Source organism: Tamandua tetradactyla, chromosome 23 (assembly GCF_023851605.1).
Source record: "Tamandua tetradactyla isolate mTamTet1 chromosome 23, mTamTet1.pri, whole genome shotgun sequence".
Classification (NCBI taxonomy): Eukaryota; Metazoa; Chordata; class Mammalia; order Pilosa; family Myrmecophagidae; genus Tamandua; species Tamandua tetradactyla.
In genome coordinates, this window is record NC_135349.1 from 55,634,120 (window position 1) to 55,659,964 (window position 25,845).

A 25,845-nucleotide genomic window follows, 5' to 3' on the forward strand; every position below is an offset into this window, starting at 1 on the left:
AACTTCTAAACCTGCGTTCTCATTTGTAAAATGGTAGTGACAATACCAACCTCTATAGCTTTCCTGACGGTTAAATAAGCAGAAAGCTCTTGGCAGCATCTAGGGCACTAAATTAGATGTGCTCACTTTCTCCCAAGGGCAGTAGGTGACTTGTGTTTACACTGAGGACAGGAGCCCCTTGCATAAGCCTACAATGACTCCACCAACCCCTCTGATAGCTGGGCTGTACACCTGCCCTAGCTTTTCACCAGTAACAGCACTCCTGGGCTGTTCACCTTCCCTTGAAGTCTCCTTGTCTGGCTGGGAGCCAGAGGCCAGAGACCAAGGTCTGCGGTCCCACAAGGAGGCAGAGTCCTCCTCACACTAGTCAGGGAAAAAAGTAAAACACTCTAAGGTCACACAAAGGATAGCACATTTATTTGGAAAACAACATTTCAAAATTATCTTCCAAGCTCTGATCTGTGGGCCAGGATAGATACTCTGAATAAATGGGTCTTTATCAATTGTTCACTTATTAAATACAATTTTAAATTAACTAGTTCTCTGGAATAGTGTTTTTCCAAATTTCCCTGGAATCATTTGGAGTGCAGTTTCCTTGGCCATTGCCATGATTATTTGATTAAGTGGGTCTAGGATGAGCCAGTAATATGCTAAATTTCATATTAAGAAATAACTCCAGATAATTATCATCAAGGTAAGTTTGAGAAATACAGATTTGTAACAAGATTTTTTCAGGTTCCTTTGCAGATTTCAAATCCTGACCTGTCGAAATTCCAGACATTAAAAAGTCTAATCCAGTTGGACTTTAGGAACCGAAACTACCAGCAGTTCTGTGGAACATTTGGTTTAATAATTTATCTTCTTCAGAGTCATCAATCCTTTATTCTGGTTGTCTCCTAGAAGACACTATTTCTTGGTTCCACTATTAGCCCAGCTGTTCTACATCAGGTCTTTTCTGAAGGGTCCAAATTTCCTTGAGTTGAGGTACAGTAATCTGATTAAAGCATCTTTTGACCTCTCACGAAAGACTTGCAATATTTAATAATCTTTTGCTTGCTTCTGTCTTGCTCCCTTCCTCCAGAAGGGCGCTTTTTATACACTCAACACTGCGGCCTTTCCACTTTAAACGTCATACTGATAACCCCGTGTATGCCAGCTTGGATCTCATCGTTTTCTTTAACCGGACCGACTCCCTTCGGCGTCCCGGTCAAGATCGTATCTCCTTCTTCCAAGATCATTACCCTAGAAACGTAACTGATAATGTAAGGGATAGAAAAAATCATGGAGGATGTGTCACCCTCCTGCCGGAGCTCGCCGTTGACCATGAGCCAAAGCTTCAGGTTGTGAGGGTCAGGGACCTTCTCTTTGGGCACGAACGCGCTCACGGGGCAGGAAGTCGTGAAGCCCTTGGCCAGAGTCCAGGGAAGTCCCTTCTTCTTGCATTCGTCCTGCACGTCTCGGGCGGTCATGTCCAGGCATAGGGCATAGCCGGCCACGTAGTCGAAGGCAGCGGCCTCGGGGACGGCGCGGCAGCGCGCACCCATCACCACTCCCAGCTCCAGCTCGTGGTGCACGCAGCGGCTGTAGGGGGGCAGGAGGACCGGCGTGCCCTCGGGGGCGTAGGCGGTGGACGGCTTCAGGAAGAGCACGGGCTCGCTCGGAAGCGCGCTCCGCATCTCCTCCACGTGCTCCGCATAGTTCCTTCCCACGCACACGATATTCTTCCCCCACTCCCAGAAGCGGGACAGTTGCCTGGGAGCCGCCATGACGCTCGCGGGACTCTGGGGTCGGAGCCCTGGGGTCACATGGGTCTTGCCGGACGCCGGGTGCCTACGGCGACTCTGGGAAGACAAACTACCTCGAACGCGGTCCAGTCCGTGACGGCCCGTTCCGCTTGGCGTTCGGCCGGGTGCGGGGGGAGGGCCGCGGGTCGGCGCGAACGCGCTGATTGGCTGGGGGCAGCGCGGGGCGGCTTCCGATTGGCCCCGCCGCGCACCGCCGGCGTCCTGGGCCCGCGCCGCCGCCAGACCCGCCGCCCGACCCGCCGCCGGACCCATCGCCGGGTCATGGTGCTGGGCTGCGGGCAGCTCGGCCGCCGCAGCCTCGCCGTCCTGGGAGCCACCTGCGCCCGGGGTAGGCGAGCTCGGGCGCTGGAGCGCGGGGCGCGGGGCCGAGCCGCTGCCGAGCCGGGCCCTCTGCTCGCGGCCCCGGAGAACCGGCGGGCCGAGGAACCGCCTCGGTGCTCGGGAGCCGGGGTCCCTGAGGCGCGCGGCCGGGCGGCGGCGGCGCGGAGCCGCGGGTTGAGGCTGTTTTTCGTTGGCACAGGTGTCTAACCGCCCGCCGACGCCGGTAGGCGAGCCCGGGACAGCCCCGCAGCAGTGGGGCAGACCCTTGACAGGGGAAGAAGACAGAGTGGGGGCACTTGTCAGCTGGGTAAGGACCCCGGCCTGGGGCGCCGCCGCCCGGCCCCGCGGGCCGCACCCCCGGATCCCGGAGCCTACAAGGCGCCCTGAGGCGCGGTGGCTGCGCCTCACTCCGCAGAACACGCCAGCTTCCCGTAGGAGCGCCACCCGCCAGGGAGCGCTGGTGGCCGGAGCGAGAGTGGGGATGAGGCAGGCCCCGGCAGCGAGTCCCCGACCTCGGGGCCTCCTTCCCTGGATCTGTCTCTATCGTGTCTCTTGAAAATAAGAGGCTCTGGACGCGCTGGCCTCCAGGGATACGCTCTTTGAGCTTTAAAATTCGGGTTTTCACCGTGCTGCCTCTTTGCTTTGTTGAAGTATTTTGACCTTGATGTTTGAAATCTCCCTTTCTTTATTACTTGATTTCTTATCTAGCTGATGTAGCAATAGGGGACTTGGTTAACTTGCTGCCTTTGGGAGCTGGTCAGCAGTTAGCTGAGTAGCGGGGGATGTCACAGGCAGTGGAGCCACCCTTGGCCGTTTTCAAGTTTTGCTGAGGTTCTGGAGTTGGAGTTGACTGAGGAATGTGCGTGTTTTCTGAGGACCTCTGAGCTACAACCTTTCTTCTATTTAAGAGCATCTATCGAGGTGTCAGGTGTAAGCGTTTTTGCATCAGGAGCTAGGCAGGTGGCTGCCGTGTTTAATGGAAGCCTCCCCCGTGCTTGACCACAGCCAGTTGCTGCCATGCAGAAGTACAGGCCCAGTTTGAGATAAACAGAGATCTACAGAACGTCTTGAGTTTTAAAATGTTTGGTGGGCCAAACAAAACATGTCTCTGGGCTAGGTGGCAGGTCTGTGACCTCTACTCTGTAGAATATCACAATTGCAAATCAGTGAGCTGGAGGCATTTTCCAGGCAGTGTGGAGTCCGGTGATACTTATGGAAAAGGAACCCCAATGAATTATTTCCTTAGAAATAAATTTGACTTTCCCAGGTTGCCAGCTTCTTCCTAAGGCTCTTCTAGTACCTAGAGGAGGCTGAGGTGAAGTTGTAAATAAGATTTCCTTCCTCTGGGTATCCCTCCCCCCAACAGGTGCGCACATAGACATATATGTGCATAGACGCACGTAACTGCACCCACATGTGTGAATACGTGCACACATAGGTGCACACACAGACATGTGCACAGACGCACATACACAGCTGCACACAGGCATGGATACATGCACACAGGTGCACACACTGACAAGCACAGATGCACATACACAGCTGCACACGCATGTATAAATGCACACCCAGGTGATTACACAGACATACACAGCTGTACACACATGCATGTATACGTGTACACACAGGTGCATATACAAGCATATATGTGCATAGATGCACGTGCACATATGCAGGTGCACACACATGCATGTATACATGCCCACACAAGTGCAGACATGCACACAGGCATGTATGCATGTAGACACATGCACACATGAATATACGTATACATGCATACACACACACACACTTCCACAGCCCTGCTTGGGTTTGGGTAGAATAGGGGCTTAGGAGAAGTAGAAGGTCATAGAAACTTGAGCATACAAAGTGTTTACTTTGCTGTGCCTGAGGAGAAGGGTCTGGAAAATGCCCAGCTGACTGTCAGAGAAAAGAAGTTAGATATCTTTTGTGTGGTGGTTAAAGCTACAATTTGGGCAGATTCCCTGTCCATGACAGAGGTTGAGTTCTGCAGTTAAAGGGCCCCTGGAGCCATCCTTCTGTCTGTCGGTGCTACCTGCTCCCAGACCCCTGTTTGGGAGAAGCCCCCAGCATCTGCCTGGGACCCCATGGCTGTCTTCTGCCACTTCCTGCAGTTCTCCCTTTCAAACTCAGATCTGAAGTGTTGCCAGGGCCCTCCTGCCTTTTGGGTTTGGTAGGGCTTTCACTGGGAGAACCCTGGCATCTGCCTCCTGAGCGGTGCTACTTTGTCCCCAGGCACACACCTCTCCCTCTTCCAGCCCCTGGACAGGCCCCGGACTTGGTGGAGGGTGACTCTGTCCCCATGCTCTCTGCTCCTCGGGAACTGGTGCTCGTGTGCATTATCTGCACCCTGACTCTGCCATTGCAGAGCTCATGTTACCTCCCTGGCAGCCAGGATCAGAGCAGGGCATGCACAGCCCTCGTGGCCTGGGCTCTCTCGGGCGCTGGTGGGCACTGAGGACAGGGCCTGGCCGTGGTGCATAGGCTGCCTTTCTTTTTGTTCTTTCCCTGAGTCAGGGGCATGAGTGACCCAGAACTGGTAGTGGTCAGTTCAACCTCGGTTTGAACCTTGCCCGGAGCTGGCAGTTCTGTTCCTTTTAGAACCCTTGATAAAGAGCATGAGCAGTTTGAGTCTGAAACCACTGCTCCTGCAGTTGTGACCCCCCGTGCCGCTGCCATTCCCCAGCTGTGGTTCAGTGAGGACTTATCCATCCGAGGAGCTGCGTGGCTGTCCAGGGCGCTTGGACTGTGGCTTGGGGCCTGTTCCCGCGTCCCTGTGGGGCATGGCCTCGGTGGGCACTGAGCTGAGCCGCCTGTGTCTGTAGGCCCCGCGCTGCTGAGAGTCCCTTCCCAGCACAGCGCCACGAGGAGGGGCCTGCACATGGAGCAGGGCGCCATGAAGGTGGAGCTGCTGCCTGCACTGACCGACAACTACATGTACCTGATCACCGACCAGGACACCAGGGAGGCGGCCGTCGTGGACCCTGTGCAGCCCCAGAAGGTGTGTGCCCGGGCCCTGCTGGGCCCTGCCACCCGACAGCACAGCCTCAGTCCCTGAGGACTTTATAACTGCCCTTTATAAGTATCCTTGCAACTTTTGCAGTCATTTTGAAAAATAATTAAGCCTCACGTGGTTAACTGGGTGAGGGCTGGGGAGAGGGCAGGGGAGACCAGAGGCTCACAGAGAGAAGGGCTCTGTCTGAAGCCCTCAGGCAGGTGATTTCTGGTCCTCGAGGCCCTTTGCCCTGTGGTGCTGACTCAGGGGCTGCGGCCTCGGAGCTGGCAGGGTGGGAGGTGGCGTGTGGGGTCAGTGGCCACCAGGTTGGTCAGGAGAGGTGGGTGCCCTCTTGGAGTCGGGGTGAGTCAGGAGGCCCGCCCCTGGTCATAGCCCCTAGCCCAGCCCCTCTGGGCACATCCTGGGCCGCCCTGTGCAGGGATGGGGGTGCGACCGGGTCCTTGTCCTGTCTCCCTTTGGTGGCAGGTTCTAGAGGTGGTGAAGAAGCACGGCGTGCGGCTGACCACAGTGCTGACCACCCATCACCACTGGTGAGTGCTGCCCTAAAGGCTGTTTCCCGCACAACCTGCCTGGGCAGGGGTGAGGGGGGCAGGCTGTTGCCCCTGGTGTCATGGGCAACAGCAGCACACGGGAGTCTGGGACACTTGCTGCCCTCAGGGGAGCTCAGAGCCCCCTGAGCCATTCTCGCTGGGGGCTTGGCATCCTGCAGCACTGCAGGAGGGCCCCTCAGGACTGCAGCCCCTCCTCCCCCTCGCCCTGTGCAAAGGGCTGGGTGACAGCCCCACTGTGGGCAGGGCCAGGGCTGGGGAGGGGCCTCTGCCGTTGGGGGAGAAATCTACCCAGGCGCTGGCGTTTCTGGGCAGGCAGCCACATTCAGAGAGGTTGGCTTTTTGTGTTTTTTTTTTTTTTTTTTTTTTTTTTTTTAATAATTGAAAGCTTTAGAATGGAAAAAGACAACCTGTTTGGGTTTTAGGGCCAGAGTTGCCTGCCCAAGGCCCTTCTTTTGATTTTTAAAGCTTTCATTTGAGACTCTTTTAAACTAGAAGTGAAAAGGTTTATTTGGCCCTGGATTTTATTTTCCAAATAATTGCCTGAGTGCAACCTTGAGCCTCGGCTGTGACCTCCCAGCCTGTAGTTGTGCCCCTTCCCCTGCTGGCAGCATGAGGTCTTCTGTCCTCTCCCATGGGAGTGGGTTGCGGGTGTGGCAGGCCAGTCTGCTGAGTGGTTGCTGTGGCCGTCACAGCGCGCTGGAGTCTTGGGGGGGTCTGTGCCGTCGTGGGTGGACCCCTGCCTCCGGGAGGTGTAGTGCGTGGGCTCCCTGGGGCATCTCGGAGCCATCTGACCCTCCACCTGTGCCTGTGCTGACCATGTGGCCTACACCTCCCCCAGGACCCCCGCTTCTCTCACCCCTCCTTGGCAGCCCCCACTGTAGATGTCCAGATGCCTCACCCCACTCTATCTTAAGGCTTTTGGGGCTTTCTCAGCACCCTCTCAGGTTTGTGCTAAACTTAAACCTTAAACCGCATCCTAAAGTGAGTTCTTGGGTATGGGCTCTGCCTCATGCTGTGGGAAAGTCATCCCAGCTGGTTCCTTGGTGGCAGCAGTTAAGGAGAACGCACTTGGGTACATGGGGCGTCTGCCTGGTCCCTGCGGGGTGCCGGCCAGCCTCTATGTGGACGGCCCACCTGCAGCTGGTCCCTGGCCCCCTGCCACTGCCTTGCACCCATTATTGTAGGGCCCTGCCGTGTGGAGGGTCAGGGGGCCCCGGGGCTCATGAAGGGGCACCTGAGGGCCGGGGCAGAGGGGCCGCTAACATGCGGAGTGAAGCAAAGCCTATACCCAGTGCTAGGACGTGCGCCCTATGGCAGGTTCACAGCTGCGGTGGGCTTCATGCCCCAGGAAGGCCACGACCTCGATCTTTCTGCTGCCACCACAACAAAGCACCAAAACAGAGTGCCTTAACAGAATTTATCCACTGCTCTGCAGGCTCTAAGTCTGAAATCTGCAGGGCACAGCGTCTTACGCTTCCCCCAGCCTCTGGTGGCTAGCAGGCGGTCCTGGGCCTCGAGGCTTGCCGCGTCACGCCTGGCCTCCCTGTGGCCTGTGACTGGGCCCAGGTTCCCCCCCTCAAGAGGACATTGGTCTCACTGGACAAAGGCCCGCCCTGCTCCAGGATGACCTCCTTTTAAGGTACCCCATTCCAACTAATAGCCCAGTTTCCCAGTACGGTCACTTCGTAGGGTCCTGGGGGTTAGGGCGCCACATATCTACCCATGGCACTGCCACTAGCCCCTTTTCTGAAGTACAGGGTGGGTGGCCTCTCTGGTCACAGTTTTGGGTGCACCAGGGTGACCGGCCCGGGAGGTCCCACTAGGTGTGCTTCAGCATCTCCCGGGAGTGACGGCACTGGGGGCAGTTAGGGCATTGCTGGCCTGGCCTAGTGGTCTCCATAGGTCTCCCTCGGGGGATTGTGAGACTCCCTGCACCCTGTCCCATTAAATCAGATTGTCCAGCTGGGCCCAGGGCTGCAGTGGTTGGTGAGGGTCCCCAGCTGATCCCACTGTGACCCAAAGCTGGAGGGGATCCACTGTCTGTGATTTCGTCTGCTCCAAAGAGCTCTGTGGCGACGGTGTCTGAGAACATCCCTTAAGGGGGCTGAAGGGCAGGTGAGGAGTCAGCATAGTGGGCCGGAGGGTGCGCGTGTCTGCTCCAAGGACTGTGACTGGGCAAAAGAGCCGAGTAGGCATCAGCCATCGAGCAGCTCTGCCAGCCATCAGCCTTTGCCCCCCATGTCGGCCTCCAGGGACCATGCTGGTGGCAACGAGAAGCTGGTCAAGCTGCTCCCAGGGTTGAAGGTGTATGGGGGCGATGACCGCATCGGGGCCTTGACGCACAAGGTCACACACCTGTCCACGCTGCAGGTAAGCTGACGGCGGGTGAGGTCCCAGCCCGGGGGCCATGGGGCCAGCTCGGTCTCTGAATGATGGATGAGGCCTCTCGGGGCTCTGCCTGGGCAGGCTGTCTGGACAGTGTTCCCTGCAGAGGCGGACAAGCAGATGAGGGCGTAGAACAGGAGTGGGTGTGGAGAAAAGCTTTAAAAGAAGGGCAGTTGTGAGGCAGTTGGGGAAAGTTAAACACAGACTGTGAGAGAATGTCAGCATGTCAGTGCCAAGTGGTTTGGCTGTGATAATGAGCTTATGGGGGGTGTGTCCTTTACTTAGGCGATGTGGCTGCCATGTTAGGGGTGCTTTGTCAGGATGTCGGCACTGCACCTCCAGCTGGCTCAGCAAAAAGGCACATGCAGGGCACGGATGGTTCCGCGGTAGGGTCCACGCCTGCCATGCAGGAGACCCAGGTTCGAGTTCCAGACCATGCACCGCATCCCCGCCCCCAAAAAGGCATGTGCAGTATGAAGAAAGCACCATGCAGACGTGGCAGGATGCGGGCACTTGGTGAATCCCGCTAGAAGGGGTCTGGTTGTTACTTTTTCAAGTTTTTGGTAGATTTGCACATTTTTGAAATAGTTAGATGGGCTGGGATGGAGAAAAAGAAAAGAGTAGGGAAAAAATCAAGCATTAGGATGGAAAGTTGTCTTTTTTAGCAGTTTGTCTAGTTTGGATTTGACATGATTTTGGGGAAGAAAACAGAAGAAGCCCCTTTCTGCTTTCTGCTTTGCATGCCAGCATGCATGCGTGTTCCAGAGTGTTCCCTGCCACGCAGCAGGCCCAGGATTGGCTCCCATGGGGCCTGGACATGGCGCCCTCACCTTCTAGGCCGCCCCACTGGTGGCTGGCCCTGAGGCCAGGCGCAGGGTCTGGCGGCCCCCGAAGTGGGGATGGGGGGTTCTGAGAAGACCTGCATGTGCTGGGCATCTGTGCGTGTAGGGGGGAGCTGTGGTTGAGTGTGACCGCACATTTGCCCTCCTGGGGAAGGCTACCCCCTGTTATTTGGGGTGCATAGGTCACTGCTTGCTTTATTTGCAGGTGGGGTCTCTCATCGTCAAATGCCTGTCGACGCCGTGCCACACTTCGGGACACATCTGCTACTTTGTGAACAAGCCCGGCAGCTCAGAGGCTCCTGCTGTGTTCACAGGTGGGCGTGGGGGTCCTTGGACCTCTGGGGAGAAGAGCAGAGTGCTGCCTGCCAGGCTGGCTGCACAGGACAGCCTTTCCATGGTTGTTTTAAATCCATGTGAAGGGGGGCCGTGGCCCTCAGGGCAGGCCGGGCCCCTCCCTATGCATTCTGGGCCAGGCAGGCAGCTGTGGAAGTGAGGGGGGTGCTGGGGTTCCCCCCACTGAGACCCTCCCAGTGCTGGCTGCTTCAGGGGTCTTGGGGGACGGCTCTGTGCCCATACCTCCCCTTGGTATGTGCCCTGTGCCCGAGGAAGTCCTTGCATGGGAGTCAGCCAGACAGGACAGCCAACGTGCCCAGGGCAGCCTGTGCGTGGCCCTTGGGTCCTCCAGGGTGTCCTGGGTGGGAATTTGACAGAAACAGTCCTCCAGAGTGACCTGTGTGAAGCCAGGGCTCCATCCGAGGCCCCTGTACAAAGTGCAGCGGGGTGCTGGGCTTTGGGGGGCGGCTGCTCTGTGAATCTAGGATCACAGACCAAAGGCAGGCCTACTTGACCTCCAGCAGCTGCACGTTTGTTTTTGGCTCCAGAGCGACTGCGGGCTCTGGTCCCTTTTCTCCTTTGAGAAGCAGAGGGAAAAGGCGCCACCTGCATGGCTTGTAGTGCAGAATAATTGAGCTGACGCGTTTGTGGTGAACATCTGCTCTGGGAGGAATTCTAGGTGAAATTCCCTGCACCTCAGTTGCTGCTTTGTGAGACGGTGGCCTGTGCCAGGGAGGGAGTGAGGGCGTTGGTAAGGGCTCCCTGAGAAGTAAGGCCCTGGTGTGGGGAAGGGGCCAGAGTGTGGAGACCTGGGGAAGGGTCTCTAGCAAGGGGGGCTAGCCAGCCTGCGAGGGCTGAGGCAGGAAGGGGCATGTTTGGGGGCAGGCAGGCTGGGTCGGAGCAGCGCTGGGTCTTGTCACGGGGCCTCTGTGGGCTGTGGGAGCTGCCGCAGCAGGGGCCGGCGCTATCTTGTGGATTATGGCTCTGGGGCCCGAGGAGGCAGGGAGAGCTGCCTGGCAGGTGGGCAGAGGGGCTGGTTTGCTAGGGGTTTGGTGTGTCGGCTATCAGGACTGGCAATGGACTGGGTGTGGGGTGGTGAAGGGAGGGATGGGGGTTTGGCTCTTGGTTTGAGCAGTACTGGGTGGCTAGTGGTGCCCATTATCCAGGCGAGAGGGAAGAAAAGGTTTGGGGAGGGTGGGGCCCGAGAGGCCTGGGACGTGTTTGGGTATCTTGGTGGGGTAATGGCTGGTGGTGGCGGCCCAGGTCTGGGTGTCTGGTCCATCAGCTGTGTAGCCTCTTGTCCCCAGTTGGCCAGTGCAGGCAAAGGTGCCCCAGGGTGTCCTGACGCCATGTTTTCCAGGAGACACTCTGTTTGTGGCCGGCTGCGGGAAGTTCTACGAGGGCACAGCAGACGAGATGCACAAGGCCCTGCTGGAGATCCTGGGCCGCCTGCCTCCAGACACGGTACGCAGCACCCACCCCCCCCGGAGAAACGGCCCACCCCAGTCCTGTGAGGCTGGGAAGATGGCGTGCATTTCCTTTGCAGGGTGGGTTTTCCTTTTCAATGCACATATTACTGGTGTTGAGCATGGGTGCCGAGAAGTAGCACGCCAGCGCCCAGGGCAGGTGGAGGGAGGGACCTGGACCGGGAGCCCCTCCTGGCCCCCGGGGAGTGGTCTGAAGGTGGGCTAGCCTGGCTTTTCAGAGCTGCCGTGCTCGGCTTTTCCTCAGAAAGTGTACTGTGGCCACGAGTACACCATCAACAACCTCAAGTTCGCGCGCCACGTGGAGCCCAACAACGTCGCCATCCAGGAGAAGCTGGCCTGGGCCAAGGTCAGTGGGGCGGGGCTGTGGGCGGGCTCTGAGCCTGGCGAGCTTGCTGGGGTGGAGAGGGGTCCCATGAGGCGACTCTCTGAGGAGGTCCTCGCCAGGCAGGGAGGGTACCCAGGTGGCTGCAGTGCGTGCCTTTCTCCAGAGCTGGCGGGGCCACATTGCTGAGCCCGCCAGGAAAGGGGCCTGTCTGTGTTCTCGTGCTTTAGACCCGCATGTGCTTACCTCCAACTGTGTAGCTGGTCCCCTGGGGTCTCAGGAAGAGGCAGCACCCACCCAAGGGCCTGCGATAGCTAGAGATTGTGCAGTTTCAGTGGGTGTCTGAGCAGGGCTGGAGCTGCAGGCCGTGGCCCCATTTCCCATGGCGGAGTGGCGACTGGCGGTGGAACTGGCCTCACCCTGTTTGGGAAACTGCTTCTCCTGTCCCCTCGGCCTGGCGAGTCTAAATGGGCATTAACTTCGTTGACCTCTTCAAATGCGCCTTCGCGGACCCAGCTCCGCCCCGAGCCAGCGAGCCAGTACCCAGGTTTGGCTGTGTTGGCTGGGAGGGTGGTGCAGGGGGCTGGGGCAAGTGCGCGGGCTTCTCCTGGATGCCAGCATTGGCCTGTCCCTTTCGCTCCCTGGAAGCTGGCGTCAGCCAGAAGCACACGGCCTCAGGTCTCAAGAGTGCACTCTCTTCTAAGCTCAGAAGCTGATGCAGCCTCAGGTGCTTTGCTTTTTTAAAATGTCACTGATTTTGTTTTTTGTCTTTTTTTCTTTTTTCTAAGGCAAAGGCTTTTATTGCATATTTTCCCCTTAAGATTGGTTTACTTTAAAAGTTAGACCAATTGGACTGAGGTACCTGACTGTATGATAATGGAGCACCTGGAATTGAGCCACAGGAATTGATTCAGATGGCTCTGCCCCCACCAGCAGGACCAGGCGCCCATCGCACCACTGTGCTTCTTCCTGTGCCCCGTTTTTGTGCAGCGTCGTCTTCACCTTGTTTCTTTCTTCTGCTTTTAGCCGACAAAATAGTACTTGGTCGTACAGATTTCAGTACTATCTTCGTCAGTTAGGAATATTCATCCCAGTTTTTCCTGCTATATCCATATACCAGCAATGTTCTTGCTATGAAAGGCTCAGACTGTATATTCTGCATCCTATTTTCTGAACTACTTTTCACTTGACGACGTGCTTGGTGCTCTTTCTATATCAGTTCATATACTTTGAACTCGTTCTTTTCACACTTATCTCAACGTCAATAAGGACAATTTACATGCAGTAAGGTTTTCCTGACTTGAGTGAACCGCTACAGTTTGGTAAGCTTTGAGTGAATACGTCATGCCGCCCTCACCACAAATCAAGACACAGGACACTTCCGCTGCCCCAGAAGATTGCCTTGCCCCTGCCTACTGGGTGCCCCTCCGGCTGGCCGTTCATCTTCTCATCTGCCACCACTCTTTCCTAGGGTTTCACATAAATGGAATCACATGATACTACTCTATTGTATCTAGCTTTTCCCAGGCAGCATTATGTTTGGAGACTCACCCTGTTGCTCCTTTTGACCTGCAAGTAGTACCCCACTGTACGGACGGACCAGTGTGTTTACCCATTCACTTCTTGGTAGGTCTGCTGTTTCCAGTTTTTTACTATTACAAATAAAGTTGGTGTGAACATTCGTGTACAAGTCTTTTTGCAGACGTGCTTTTATTATTTTGGGGTCCATATCTAAGAGTGTAACTGTTGAACTTTATGGTAAGTGTGTGTTCCACCTCTAAGAAACTGCCAAGCCGTTCCCTAAGTGTCTCTACGGTTGCGTTCCCAGTGTGCTGAGTTCCAGGTGCTCTACACTTGTCAACACTTGGTATTGTCAGTCTTCTTAGCTTTGGCCACTCCACATGCTTGCATTGAGATCATGCAGGTTTGGAATTTACATTTCCCTGTTACTTATGAAGTTAGGCAGCTTTTCACGTGCTTGTCATTTTCTTTTGTGAAGTTTGTGTTAAAGTTTCTTATCCATTTTAAAAATTGGCTTATCATTTTACTGAATTGTAAGAGTCCCTTATGTAATCTGGATACGAGTCTTTGTAAGATGTATGTTCACAGTATCTTCTTGGTTTGTGGCTTGAGGAAACAGTCTTATTTTTAACCTTTTCCTGTTTTCTCCTGGAAGTTCCATAGTCTTAACTTTTATACTAAGGTTGCTGATTTCTTCTGAGTTAGTGTTGTATGGGGTGTAAGGTAAGAGAAGGGGCTCCCTGTTTTGCATCTGGTTAGCAGGGTGTCCCAGCACTGTGTTTTGCGAGGACCCTCTCATCGAGTTCCCCAGGCTCCTTGTTGCAGACTGGGCACGTGCGTGAGCCTACTTTGAGGCTCTGTGGAGCTGCTGGTCTTAGCCTCGCACATGTCTTTGTCACCGAAGCTTTGTGATATGTCCTGAAATCAGGGAGTATGAATGGTCTTACTTCACTCTTTTTCAAAATTATTTTGACTCTTCTGGGTCCTTGGCATCTCCCTTTATATTTCAGGATCAGGCTTTTCATTTCTACAAAAAAGCCAGCTTGACTTTGCATTGAGATTGCATTATAACAGCAGATTTGGAGGAAACGAATCTCAACACTATTGAATCTTGCTGTGAGCTCAATGTTGTTTTCCGTCCAATGAGGTCTTTAGTTTTTCTCAGCAGTGTTTGTAATTGTCAGTGTCACATGTCACGTGTTAAATGTGGCCCTAGTCATGTCATGCTTCTGTCTTACTGTAAATGGTTATTTGTTGACAGTGTTTAGAAATAAAATGGAGTTTTCTATTTTGAACTTGTGGTATCTTTTGCATAAATTCCTTAGTACACAGTCGTGGTGTCTGCTGGTAGAGACAGCTCTGTTCCTCCTCCCCAATCTGTTTGTCTTTTATTTACTCTTCCCTGGCCAGGCTCTTCAGTGCCGTGTTCAGCAGCAGTGGTGAGAAGGGGCCTCCTTGCCTCACTCCCAGTCCTCGGAGGAGAGCACTCAGTCTTCCGTGTGATGTGAGCTATGGGGTTTGCCTCGATCCTCTTTACCAGGTGGAGGAAGTCCACTTCTGTTCTTATTTTTCAGAGTATTTTTATCATGAGTGAGTGTGGGATTTTGTCAAATTATTATATAACCATATGTTGATGTTTCCTTTACTCTGTTATTATGTTGAATTACACTGAACAGTTTCCAAATGTTAAGCCAGCCTTGCTCTCCTGGGTAAACCTATCTTAACCATGGTGTATTACCCTTTTTCTGTATTTCTGGGTTCTCTGTGTCTGTGTTCATGCAATGTCTTTATCTGGTTTTAGCCTCAGGGTAATGCTGGCCTTGTGAAATGAATTGGAAAATGTTTCCTTCTCCTATTCTCTGAAGGAGCTGTTGTTTTTTCCTTAGGTGTTTGTTAGAATTCACCAGTGAAGTTGTCTGGCCCCGGAGTTGTTTTTGTGGAAAGATTCTTAAATATGAGTTCAATGTGTTTAATTTATATAGGACTATTCAATTTCTGTTTCTTCTTGAGTCAGTTTTGGTAATTTATATCTTTCAGAGAATTTATTGGCATAGAGTTTTCATAACATCCCTGCTTTTGATATTACCGTTGAGGTTTTGATATCAGCTTTGGGGGTTAATTTACACTTAATAAACTGTGCTAGTTGAAAGTGAGCAGTTTGGTGTGTTTTGAGAGATGCTTATGCGCTGAAGGCTGTAATTCAGACAGATGACAGCCACCTGCTTCCACCTGGCCAGTGCCTGTCAGCCGTTTGTCTGTCGCATGTCACAAGACTTCATGTGCATTTTCTAGAATTTTGTATAGGGGACCTGTACGGTATGCACTCTGGGCATCTTTGTTTTTCCACTTGGCATGACGACTTTGAGGTTCCTGTTGCCACGGGAACCATTAGCCCATCGCTTGGTACTGCTGGGTAGCATTGCATTCCCTGGATATACCACTCCCCTGTTGATGGCTATTTGTGTTTTCAGTTGTCGGCTGTTGTGAATAAAGCTGTACATTTTTGTGCAGGCCTTTGTGTGACGTGTTTGCATTTCTCTTGGATAAGTATCTACGAGTGGTTGGCTGGGTGGTATAATTGGTGTGTGCTTGCCCACTTCATCGCATTATTTTGTAGCAGAGTGTGAGAGTCCAGTTGTTCTGTATCCCTGGCAGCACTGGGTATGGTCAGTCCTTCTGCTTTTAGTCATTTCAGTGCTTGTGTCATGATATTTCACTGTGGTTTCAATTTGCATTTCAAACCTTTTGCCCATTTAGGAAACTGGGCTGCTTGTCTTCTTACTGAGAACGAGGAGTTGTTCAAGTAACCTAGGTCCGGTCCCTCGGCAGATTTATGTGTTGTGGCTAGCTTTTTGATTCTGTGGCTTGCCTTTTTGTTTCCTTAACATTGTCTTTTGAAGAGTGAAAGTGTTTAATTTTCGTGAAGTCAATTTATGAGTTTTCCTTTTATGATTCATTTTGTTTATATCTTATGTAAGAAATCTTTGCCTAGCTCTCTCTGTAGGCCCCACAGTTTTCTCCTGTTTTTTTTGGGGGGGAAAGATTCATTGTTTGTGCTTGTAAATTCTCCCCTCCCCCATCTGCTGCACTTCATTCTTGATATCGATTTTTGTTGAACTTTCAAAAAAGCCAACTTTAGTTTTCTGTTTGTTTTTCTGCTCTTAATGTTTGTTGGTATCAGCCTTCCCCACACCACCCTTTGTTGATAGGTTCTTAAGGCTAGATCTCGGCTTCTTTTCTCTTCTCCTGGAAGCGCTGACCTGAGGACGTGCTCCTGGCATTGTTGGGTATCACCCCACTCTTCCTGTGTGTGTTCTCATTGTCTTCTATTTGAAATACTTGAAAAATACCCCTCCTAAGTTCGACACATGGTGTATGTGGAATTGTGTAAAAAATTTTTTTGCCTTTTCAACACTGTTATGTAACTTCTCAAACATATAGAACAGTTTAAAGAATTTCACAGTGAGCACACATACCCATCACTTGAGGGGATGGATGTTTTACTGCACTCGTTCCGTCCCGCATCCATCTGTCCACCGATCTAACGCTCACGTAAAGCACTCTGCCCATCCCCTTGTGTGGGTATCACCCGTGCACAGTTTCACCAGTCCTGCTAGGAGGGGCGGCTGAGGTTTTCACCTCCAGGTTCTGAGGGACCGAGCTGCAGCGGAGACGGAATCCGTGGGCCTCCGCGTGCTCCCGCGGGCTGGTGCCGCAGACCAGCGTGCACAGTGTCTGTTAGGTGCCCGGGGGCTGGCAGCGGGCCTCCCAGTGGTGCCCACAGGAACCTGAGGGCAGCCTGAGAAGGCGAACTTGCTCTGTCCCTCACACGACGTGGGGAAGAGTCCTTAGGAGCATGGATCAGAGGACGCATGAGGACATGCTGTAAACGTAACACGAGGATCGGACATTGCGGCCATGTGTGTGCTGTGCTCTGACCCCCGCCAGCCCCACCCTGCACGGCCCCTGTGTGCAGCCCGGGTGGATGGGTGCCCACGGCTCTGAGGGCCCTGTGGTCAGAGGACAAGGCCCTTGCAGTGGCAGCCGCGTCCACAGGCTGAGTCAGCCCTGCCTTGTCACCTCTCCTCCCGGGCCTGGCAGCAGGGATGGGGGCCACGTGGTGGGTGGGCGGCCTGAGCCGTTGTCCCCATCCTTTCCTGGCCGCGTTCCTGTGGCCTCTGAGAGCTGGCCTGGTGTCCCAGGTTGTGTCCTGTCCCCCTGCCTGGCCAGTGTTGACCCTGCCTGGGGGTGGCGAGCCCCTGCCTGGGCTTCTCCCTGGGGGTGTGAGGGCTGGGGCGGTCCTGGGCCTTTCCCTTCTGTGTGTTTTGAGATTTGCCAGTTGCTACTTTTGTCATGTGGAAAAATTAACTTAGTATTGAGAAGCAAGCTCAGGCTCTGTCCTCCCCATCCAAGACGGCGGGGGCGGGGGGCTGCTGGGCTTGTCACCTGCAATGCCCTCGCCTCCTGGGCTGGCCGTGCCTGCGCTGGGAGTGCTGAGGCACCAGCCTTCAGGTTGGTGGTAAAGTGGCGGCTTCTTTTGCAGGAGAAGTATGGCATTGGGGAGCCCACGGTGCCATCCACCATCGCGGAGGAGTTCACCTATAACCCCTTCATGCGTGTCAGGTGAGGCCTTGACCCGTGGCACTCAGTCCCCTGGAGCTCAGGTCCCTGAGACTCGCCCTGGAGACCCCATGGGTCTAGGAGATGGAGCCAAAGAGCTGGACGTTTTTTCTGAGACGTTAGGGCCCAGTAGCTGCGGCGGTGGGCACGTCTCCTGGGGAGAGGGAAGGGTGCAGGGGCGGTGGGGGGGCTGCCTGCAGCCTGGCGCTTGGCTCCCGGCAGAGAGAAGACTGTGCAGCAGCACGCGGGCGAGACGGATCCCGTGACCACCATGCGGGCCATCCGCAAGGAGAAGGACCAGTTCAAGGTGCCCCGGGACTGAGGCCCGTGGCCGGCTCAGGGACCCCAGGCCCCCCAGCCCCCAGGCCCCCAGGCCTCCAGCCTCCAGGCTCCCCAGCCCCCAGGCCCGCAGCCCCCAGGCCTCCAGCCCCCAGTCTCCCCAGCCCCCAGGCCCGCAGCCCCCAGGCCTCCAGCCCCCAGTCTCCCCAGCCCCCAGGCCCGCAGCCCCCAGGCCTCCAGGCCTCCAGCCTCCAGGTTCCCCAGCCCCCAGGCCCCCAGGCCTCCAGCCTCCAGGCTCCCCAGCCCCCAGGCCCGCAGCCCCCAGGCCCGTAGCCCCCAGGCCTCCAGCCTCCAGGCTCCCCAGCCCCCAGGCCTCCAGCCTCCAGTCTCCCCAGCCCCCAGGCCTCCAGCCCCCAGTCTCCCCAGCCCCTAGGCTACCCAGCCCCCAGGCCTCCAGCCCCCAGGCTACCCAGCCCCCAGGCCTCCAGCCCCCAGGCTCCCCAGCCCCCGGGCTCCCCAGGCCTCCAGCTCCCAGGCCTCTAGCTCCCAGCCCCCAGCCCCCAGGCCCCTGCTGCCCTCGCACATGGGTACAGCCATGTTTTAGGTCTTTCCCTTTCCTGCAAGCATTGCAGGAGATTCAGTCCTGGTTTAATTTTAAATTAATTTCAGAGCTCTTTGCTTATGTTATGAAATGTTCTGAAGCATATTTATAAGAGAAATTTTAAAAAGTATTTATTCCTGTAACTGCTGCCTGCAGACTGCACATTCCCTGTGGCCCTTGTGTTGGAGCCTCCTCAGGCCCGCAGCCTCCATGGGGCCCTGCACACGCTCCCACCCTGGCCCTGTGCCTTCCCCTGGCGCTGCCCCAGGCCCTCCCTCCACAGCACCCTCCACCCTGACCCCGAAACCTGTGCATTATCTCTCACCGTCTTTTCAGTGCTGATGCAGGAGGGGTTCCCTCCAGCCCTGCGAAGAGCCAAGCGCCCCAACCGGGTGGCCAAGGAAGACCAGCGTGGGACCTGCCCAGGCTGGGCGGGAGTGGCGAAGAGCACAGCACACGGCCGTCTGAAGCAGACGCGCGGTGCTGGGGGCCGACCGTGGTCCGGGGCCTGCAGGCCAGGCAGGGTGGGAAGGGCTGGCCCATCCTGGCCTGGCCACTGTGGCCGCGTGCCTGCCCTCATGGTGGTGTCGCCAGCGGTGTGGCCTGGGGGTGACAGGGGCTGAAGAAGCTAGTGGCCTTGGCAGGAGACCAGTGCGCTGGCCTCTCTGAGCCCTGGCAGCACCTCCACTGCAGCCAGCAGGGCTCTGAGCCCATCTGCAAGGGAGGGTGGGCACTCGCTGCCAGCCTGCCCCGTGGAAGTTTCCAGAACGTGTCATCCGGTCTCTTGCAGGCAGAGGCAGGAGGCCGATGCTGGGATGCCGGTCTGCAGTGGCCTGTGGGGTCTCCTTGCTTCTCGTTGTCAGGGCCTTTTGTGCCCTTGCATTGACTCTGCTGTGCGCCAGCCCCCACCGCTCCCTGGGTCCCCAGGGTCTTCCCTGCGACTGGCCTGTGGGGAGCGTTGGGCAGGCGCTGTACCCTTCGCCTGCAGGCAGGGCTGGGGTTGGGGTGAGGTGGCGTGGGGGAGAGCGGGCAGAGGCAGCCCTGGAGAAGCCCCCGTGGCCCGTGTGGGAGGAGGGGTGGCTGTTCCCACAAGCACCCCTCATCCCGGGGCTTCCCCCGCCCAGTGGGTGTTGCTGGCCTTGGGCTGTGGCAGGAGTGGCGCCAAACCCCTCGGGCCACGCAAGGCCGCCCATCCCGCCCTGGCTGGGGTCGGCTGTTGGGGCACTCCCTGTGGCACCGTGACGGCCTCTGATGACTGCTTCTCTGTCCAGCTGAGGGGCTGCATCTGCGGGCGCCTCCGCCTTGAGTCCTGGTCCCAGCGGATCCGGTGACACGTGGGACCCACCGGCCGGTGGTCCCTGCTCACACCCCTCCCAGCTGCCTGCGGAGCCCCGTTTGGGTCCAGAATCCGAACGTTTTAGAATTGCGGGAGAATTAACATGAGTTCGGTGTCATTACAGGTCACACACCAGTGTGGCTGCCTGCCGCTCTGCCCGCAGCCCCTTCCCGCCTCTGGGAGACTGGCCCCTGCCACGAGCAGCGTCCCAGGCATGGCCGCCCGGGCAGACGTCAGGGCTCCTGCTGAACGCTGTGCGCTGGGCCCCCAGGGGCGCTGAGCCCACTGCATGGAGGCCGCTGGGCCCTGTCAGGACGATGGCTGCCTTCAAAGGGACATTTCCAGTTGCAGGGTTCCCAGCAGTGTGTCGTGGCTCCCGCTGTCCCGGTTACTTGCTGGGGAGCACGTTCAGGTCACTGCAGGCGGACGGTGGGGAGCATACAGAGTGTGACGGAAACGTGCCCTCCCAGCCCACACAGCCACGATTCCAAAGGCGTGGGGCCTGCTGTGGTCTGGGCCCCGCATGCACAGGCTTCCAGGTGTCGCCATGCAGGAGGGCACAGCTTTGGCGCATCCCCTGCGCCCCGCTGCATGTGGGTCAGGAGTCGCTGGGCCCCAAGGACGCGCACGCTGCACTTGGGAAAGCCTTCTGGTGGCTCGAGGGACAATTTATGTTCTACCAGGTGTATTAAATGGGCTGCAGGTGCTCCCTGTCCCTGCTGAAGGTGGACACTGACCCTGTTTGTGTGTGCATCTGGGGCTCTGAAAGGGGCACTTTGGAGGTTCTGATGCATACTGGTCTGTTGGGGGGGTCACACGCCTTCTTCATTTGCTTACTGGCCGTTTGGATCCCTCGCCTATGAACTGCCTCTTCAGGTTTCTGCCCTGGTTCTCTACTAGGTTGTTTCTTATTGATCAGTGGGAGTTCTTTCCGTCTTCTCTTTTATGCCTTCATAGTTTATAGCTTATGTGTTCTTTGGTTGTGTATGTTTATAGAGTCCAGTTTGTTGTTGGTTTCCAATCGTGATGTCTTTTAAACAGACGTTCTTAATTTGATGCATTCAAATATATCTTTTTCCCTTTACGGAAAGGGCTTCTGTGTCTGAGAACTCTTTCCCTACCCTGATACCCTCCTGTGTGATCTCTTCAGCTTTGTTTTGCTTTCTGCATTCAGGTTTAGCACCCATCTGAACGTTGCTTCCCTCCTGGCATCTGAGTCCATGTCTGGCGCGGGGTTGAAGGGAGGCAGCTCCTCCTGCCCACCCTGCACCCTGGCCCCCCATGTGCATGCGCTTCCAGGTGTGCAGACCTGGTGCGTCCCTCACGCCCTGTGGGTGCCTGTCGGTCCCGTGCCCACATTCTCCGGCGGCTGTGGCTTGTGGTGTTTCTGGGAAGGGACACCGGCCCCACTGTGCCTTCCGGAGGGCTCTGGGAGTCGTGACCCGTGCTCTTGTGCCTGGTAGTCGAGTCAGCTTGTGGGTCTGCGAGGAGACTGCTGGGTTTGGAGCCGAGTAACATGAATTCACAGGTTGGGAAGAAGTGGCTGTTACATGATAGGGTATCTCACGGACATGCTCTTGTCCATCTGTTTAGATTCCTTCAGTGTCTTTCGGTTTCATCTTTCCATGAAAGTCACTTCTCTTGTAAGATTTGGTCCCTAGGTACTTTATGGTTTTTGATGCTACTGTAAATCTTATCTTCCCTTAAACCATTGCCGGTGGTTAGAGAATGTGGAGAGATGCAGGTGAGCCTCCCAGTCCTGGGAGCCCTGTGTCTTTGTTTCCTAGCTGCTGAAATGTGCCGTACAAAGGGCATGTACGGCTCGCGGTTTCAGAGGCTGGAGGCCGGCTTCCCACCAGCGTGGGCACCTTGTGGCTGCCCGACAGTCTTTGGGGCTCTTGGCTCTTCCATCCTGCGGCCTGGCACATTCCCATGACTGCTGGCCTCTGGTTGCTCCCTGGAGCTCCTCTGTGTCCACGTCCTTTGCTTCTCAGGACTTCAGGCCTGTTGGATTCAGGCTGCCCTCCTCCAGTACGGGCACACCCCGGCCAGTAACACCTCCACAGGCCCTGCGACAGATGGGCTCACACCTGGTGGGCCTTTTGTGGGTACATGATTCGATCCCCAACTCCCTGCACACCTTGCCAACTCTGATAATATAGCTTTAACTCTTTGTTTCTGCTGCAGTCTGTTCTGCGTCCTTTCCATTGCTGTGACTTTTATTGTCCTCATCTTCCAGTGTTGATGGAAAGGCAGGCAAGTGGCCCCATGGCCTAAGTTATTCCTTGATGGTTTAGCATCAGTGGCGCTGATGATGTGCCAGGCACGGAGAAGCTCTGGGGACTCAGTGGTGAAGAGAGACAACACCCCTGTCCTGGCACCGACGCCCCAGTGGAGACGATTCAGCTGCCAGGGAGGTCGGGTGGGGAAAGTGCTCTGGAGACGATGAAGCAGGAAGGGTGTGCTGGCTTTCGTTGTGTCCTCTAAGAGATCTGTTACCCCAGGACCTCGGCGTGGGCCTGAAACCCAGTGGCTCACGTGTGTGTGTATGAGAGAGAGAGAGACAGGAAAGGAGGGGCACAGCGGTGGCGGGGAGGTCGTGAACGTGGAGGTGGAGGCTGGGTGGTGAGCATACAGGCCTGGGGGCACCAGGGCCCCCGAGGCTTGGAGAGAGGCTTGGGACGGGCTCCTCCTCACGGGTCTGCAGGGGTGCCGCGCCGCTGACACCTCCATTTCAGACCTGGGGCTTCAGGGACGGGGAGAGAAGGACCTCCTGTTGTTTTAAGCCCCCCAGTTGGTGGTGTTTTGTACAGCGGCCCTTCAGGCAGATTTTCATCCTGGGAAGAGGGGTGCTGCGGTGACGAATATCTGAAAATGAAGTGGTTTTGGAGGTGTGAGTGTGCAGAGGCTGGAAAAATGTTGAGACAGATGACAGAAAAAGCCTGACTGCCTAGAGGAGACAGCTGGCAGAGACAGGGAGGCTAAAGGACTTCAGGTGGGGCCTGGGCAGTGTGGGCAGCGCGTATTGGTGGGGAGAGGGAGGGGGAGGGGGAACGGGGGAGGGGGGACGGGGGAGGGAGGGAGGGGGAGGGAGGGCCGCCCTTGGAAGGGCTCGTGGAGCCTGGCCGGGCGGGGAGCAGTCAGTGCTGCTCCTGGTCATTCTGCCAGGAGCTGTCTAAGCCAGGTGTGGACGCTGCCGCCTGCAGGAGAATGCAGGAGGGTCAGCTGCCGCCAGCACCTGGGGGTTCTAGAGCTGCAGCAGGGACCCAGCCCCTGAGGGAGTGAGACCCACGTCCAGGGGCCTTGAAAGGCCAGGGAGCCCAGGAGGCACCGGCCAGACCGGTGGGAAGCAGAGGAGGCTGTGCATTGGGGGGCAATGAAGTAAGTGTTTCTGGGCGCCTGGGGGCCTCTGGGGGTTGCTGGGTGGCAGCCCGCTGCCTGCCCTTGCGGGACGCATGCTGCCTTTCCTTCCCGGTTGCTAGGAGTTGCAGATGGGAATTGAGTGTTGTCACATATTCACCTGGTTAGTTATATGGATAGATTCTCCAGTAGTAAGTCATGTTCTTGGGCTAAATCTAACACTACACTGATGTCAGCTGCTGGATTTGGCTTGCTGCTTCCCTCCCTGGCTGGTTTAGGTGTGATAAAGAGGCTTGGCAGCGCCTGCACGTCTCTCCGGGACAGCTTCTGGAAGGCAAGTCTAGTGAGCTCCGTGTGAATGTCCCCGATGTGTGGGACCTTCTCGCCTGGCGCTTGCTTCTGTGGGTGTGGAGGGTCACATTTCATTATCTGTCCATGTGAGTTTCCCATCATTGCAGCACCATTTGTTGACTTTTGTTTGGTTTTTCCTTTCTTTCTTGTTTTTTTGGGGGGGAAGCGCATGGGCCGGGAATCAAGCCTGGGTCACCCGCATGGCAGGTGAGAATTTTACCAGTGAACTATGCTTGTATCCCTGTGGGTGGTTTTTAAACTAGTTATTCCACTTCTGTAACGGCTATTGGACTATACTTTTTTCTTCTCTAGCTGGTTTTGGTGAGCCCCTGCCCCCGTGGTTTTTTTTAAACATTTGTTCCCCCTATTATTTATTTATTTTTAATCTATATGTTTTACTCATCTGTTGATAACGTAAATAAAAGAAGCATCAGACACAAGGTTTTCATAATCACACAGTCACACTGTGAAAGCTACACCATTATACAATCATCTTCAAGAAACATGGCTACTGGAACACAGCTCTGCATTTTCAGGCAGTTCCCTCCAGCCTCTCCATTACATCTTGAATAGCAAGGTGACATCTACTCAATGTGTAAGAATAACCTCCAGGATAACCTCTCGACTCTGTTTGGAATCTCTCAGCCATTGACACTTTGTCTCATTTCACTCTTCCCCCTTTTGGTCGAGAAGGTTTTCTCTATCCCTTGATGCTGGGTCTCATCTCATTCTGGGATTTCTGTCCCACGCTGCCAGGAAGATCCACACCCCTGGGAGTCATGTCCCACGTAGACAGGGGGAGGGTGTTGAGTCTGCTTGCTGTGTTGGCTGGAGAGAGAGGCCACATCTGAGCAACAAAAGAGGTTCTCTGGGGGTGACTCTTAGGCCTAATTTTAAGTAGGCTTGACTTATCCCCTGTGGGGTTAAGTTTCATATGAACAAACCGCAAGACTAGAGGCTCAGCCTATAGCTTTGGTTGTCCACACTGCTTGTGAGAATATCAAGAATTCTCCACTTGCCGAAGTTGAATTTCCCCCCTTTCTCAGCATTCCCCAAGGGGACTTGACAAATACTTTTTTATTCACTGTTCAAATCACTCTGGACAGACCTACAAAATCTCATGCCCTACTCAAAGTTCCATGGACTTAGGGTGTTCAATTAAGCTGTCTCCATAAGTTATATTAGGAAATGCCCTAGTCAAAATATAAATTTTGTACCAAATAAACATTTTTTGCTTTAGTCTCACACATAAGTTAAAGTTTTAAAATATAAATTACCATCTATTTTCAATACCCTGCATTATTGACATTCCTGTGTTCTTGCCCATGCAAAAACATTTTTAAATTTGCACATTTGGTCACTATCCTTATACACTCTAGGCATTCCTGTACTGTTATAGCATCCCAGTCTTTATCATCTATCTTTCCTTCTGATTTCATTTGTGCCCCCAGCCCTCCTCCCTCTATCATTCTCACATTCAGCTTCATTCAGTGTTCCAACATTATTGTATTACAGTTAGGTAGTATTGAATTTTTACAATAAGTCCCGTTGCACAGTCTGTATCCCTTTAGCTCCAGTTACCGAACATTTACCCTATTTCTATCTCCTGATGGTCTCTGTTCCCAGCTGAAATTCTCCAAGTTCATTCACTAATGTCGGTTCATATCAGTGAGACCATACAGCGTTTGTCCTTTTGTTTCCAGTGTCCTCAAGGTCCATCCATGTTGTTACATGCTTCATGACTTTATTCTGTCTTACAGCTACATAATATTCCATCGTATGCACATACCACAGCTTGTTTAGCCTCTTGTCTGTGATGGGCCCATCTCTGTGTTTTAATCTGGCCTGAGTCCCTCGGCCCCCAGGCCCCTCCTGCGCTGGCTGCAACGCTCAAGCCACACCTGTGCCTCTGCGCCGCCTCGCTCTGCCTTCATTGCCAGTAAGAATGAGAAGGAACCGCTTGCTCCGCGGCGATGAGCACGCAGATGCCGAGGCCCGGCTCTCTGATTAGCTTCAGCTCTGACTTCTCCGCCACCTGTGCATGGGGCGGATGACGTTATCCTGGCAGTGGTGAGCTGACCTGAGGCTGTCTCCCCATGTGCTCCCCACCCGCGCCTGCAGGGCTCCCCTCTGCTCTGAGGGCCCCTCAGAAGCCTTTTCCTGCAGCTCTGCTAGCTGTGAGGTGACCGCTGGCCTGCCCGGGCCTTGTCCATTGTCTGCTAGTCCCACTGCTTTGCCAGTGCCTCAGGGATGCAAGTACTCAACCCCGTTTCCCTGGTGGTGTCCACTTCCTGCCCCCAGCCCCTGTGCCTCCCGCCCGCCTCCCCGCTGGCCCGTGCCTGGTCCTCGGCCCCCTGAGGTCCCCTTCTGCTGACCTACCAGCTCCTCCCTGCAGCCAGGATTCACAGCTGCCCTGACGGCTCTGCGTGGATTCCTTCCAGCTGTAGCACAGTGGAAGATTTTACGAATTTGGAATTTTGAATCACTATGTTAAACTGTCAATGAAACAGTTGAAGGGGGCATAGCACATGCCACGCCTCTCCTAGCTCACCCTGCTCACTGCACCCACCCCTCTGCAGGTGGGAGACATTGCAGGCTCCCCTCTGCCCTCAGACCCCCAGACCTCAGGGATCCCACTGAGCCTCTTGGTGGGAAGATGAGAGGCCAGGGAGGAGCGAGTCCCTTCTCTTGTTT

At 55.3% G+C, this 25,845-nt stretch overlaps 2 protein-coding genes across 6 annotated transcripts; one reads left to right on the forward strand and one right to left on the reverse strand.

Moving 5' to 3' along the window:
• Positions 1-399: 399 nt before the first annotated feature.
• Positions 400-1,852, reverse strand: FAHD1 (fumarylacetoacetate hydrolase domain containing 1). Its single transcript, XM_077142218.1, has one exon. It carries the CDS (start codon positions 1,764-1,766, stop codon positions 1,101-1,103), a length of 666 nt encoding a protein of 221 aa, XP_076998333.1. The 5' UTR covers positions 1,767-1,852; the 3' UTR covers positions 400-1,100.
• A 176-nt stretch (positions 1,853-2,028) lies between these two features.
• On the forward strand, positions 2,029-22,472 carry HAGH (hydroxyacylglutathione hydrolase). 5 transcript variants are annotated; one of them, XM_077142220.1, is made up of 10 exons: positions 2,029-2,133; positions 4,973-5,148; positions 5,629-5,693; positions 7,967-8,084; positions 9,147-9,255; positions 10,635-10,738; positions 11,006-11,107; positions 17,148-17,227; positions 17,447-17,531; positions 18,441-22,472. In XM_077142220.1, the coding sequence occupies exons 1-10, from the start codon at positions 2,067-2,069 to the stop codon at positions 18,444-18,446; spliced, it is 912 nt and encodes a 303-aa protein (XP_076998335.1). In that variant the 5' UTR covers positions 2,029-2,066; the 3' UTR covers positions 18,447-22,472. The 5 variants fall into 5 exon arrangements, with proteins under 5 accessions (XP_076998335.1, XP_076998334.1, XP_076998338.1 ...); XM_077142219.1 differs by lacking the exon at positions 18,441-22,472 and having other exon boundaries at positions 17,447-18,429; XM_077142222.1 differs by lacking the exons at positions 2,029-2,133; positions 18,441-22,472 and adding an exon at positions 2,289-2,349 and having other exon boundaries at positions 17,447-18,429.
• The last annotated feature ends 3,373 nt before the right edge of the window (positions 22,473-25,845 follow it).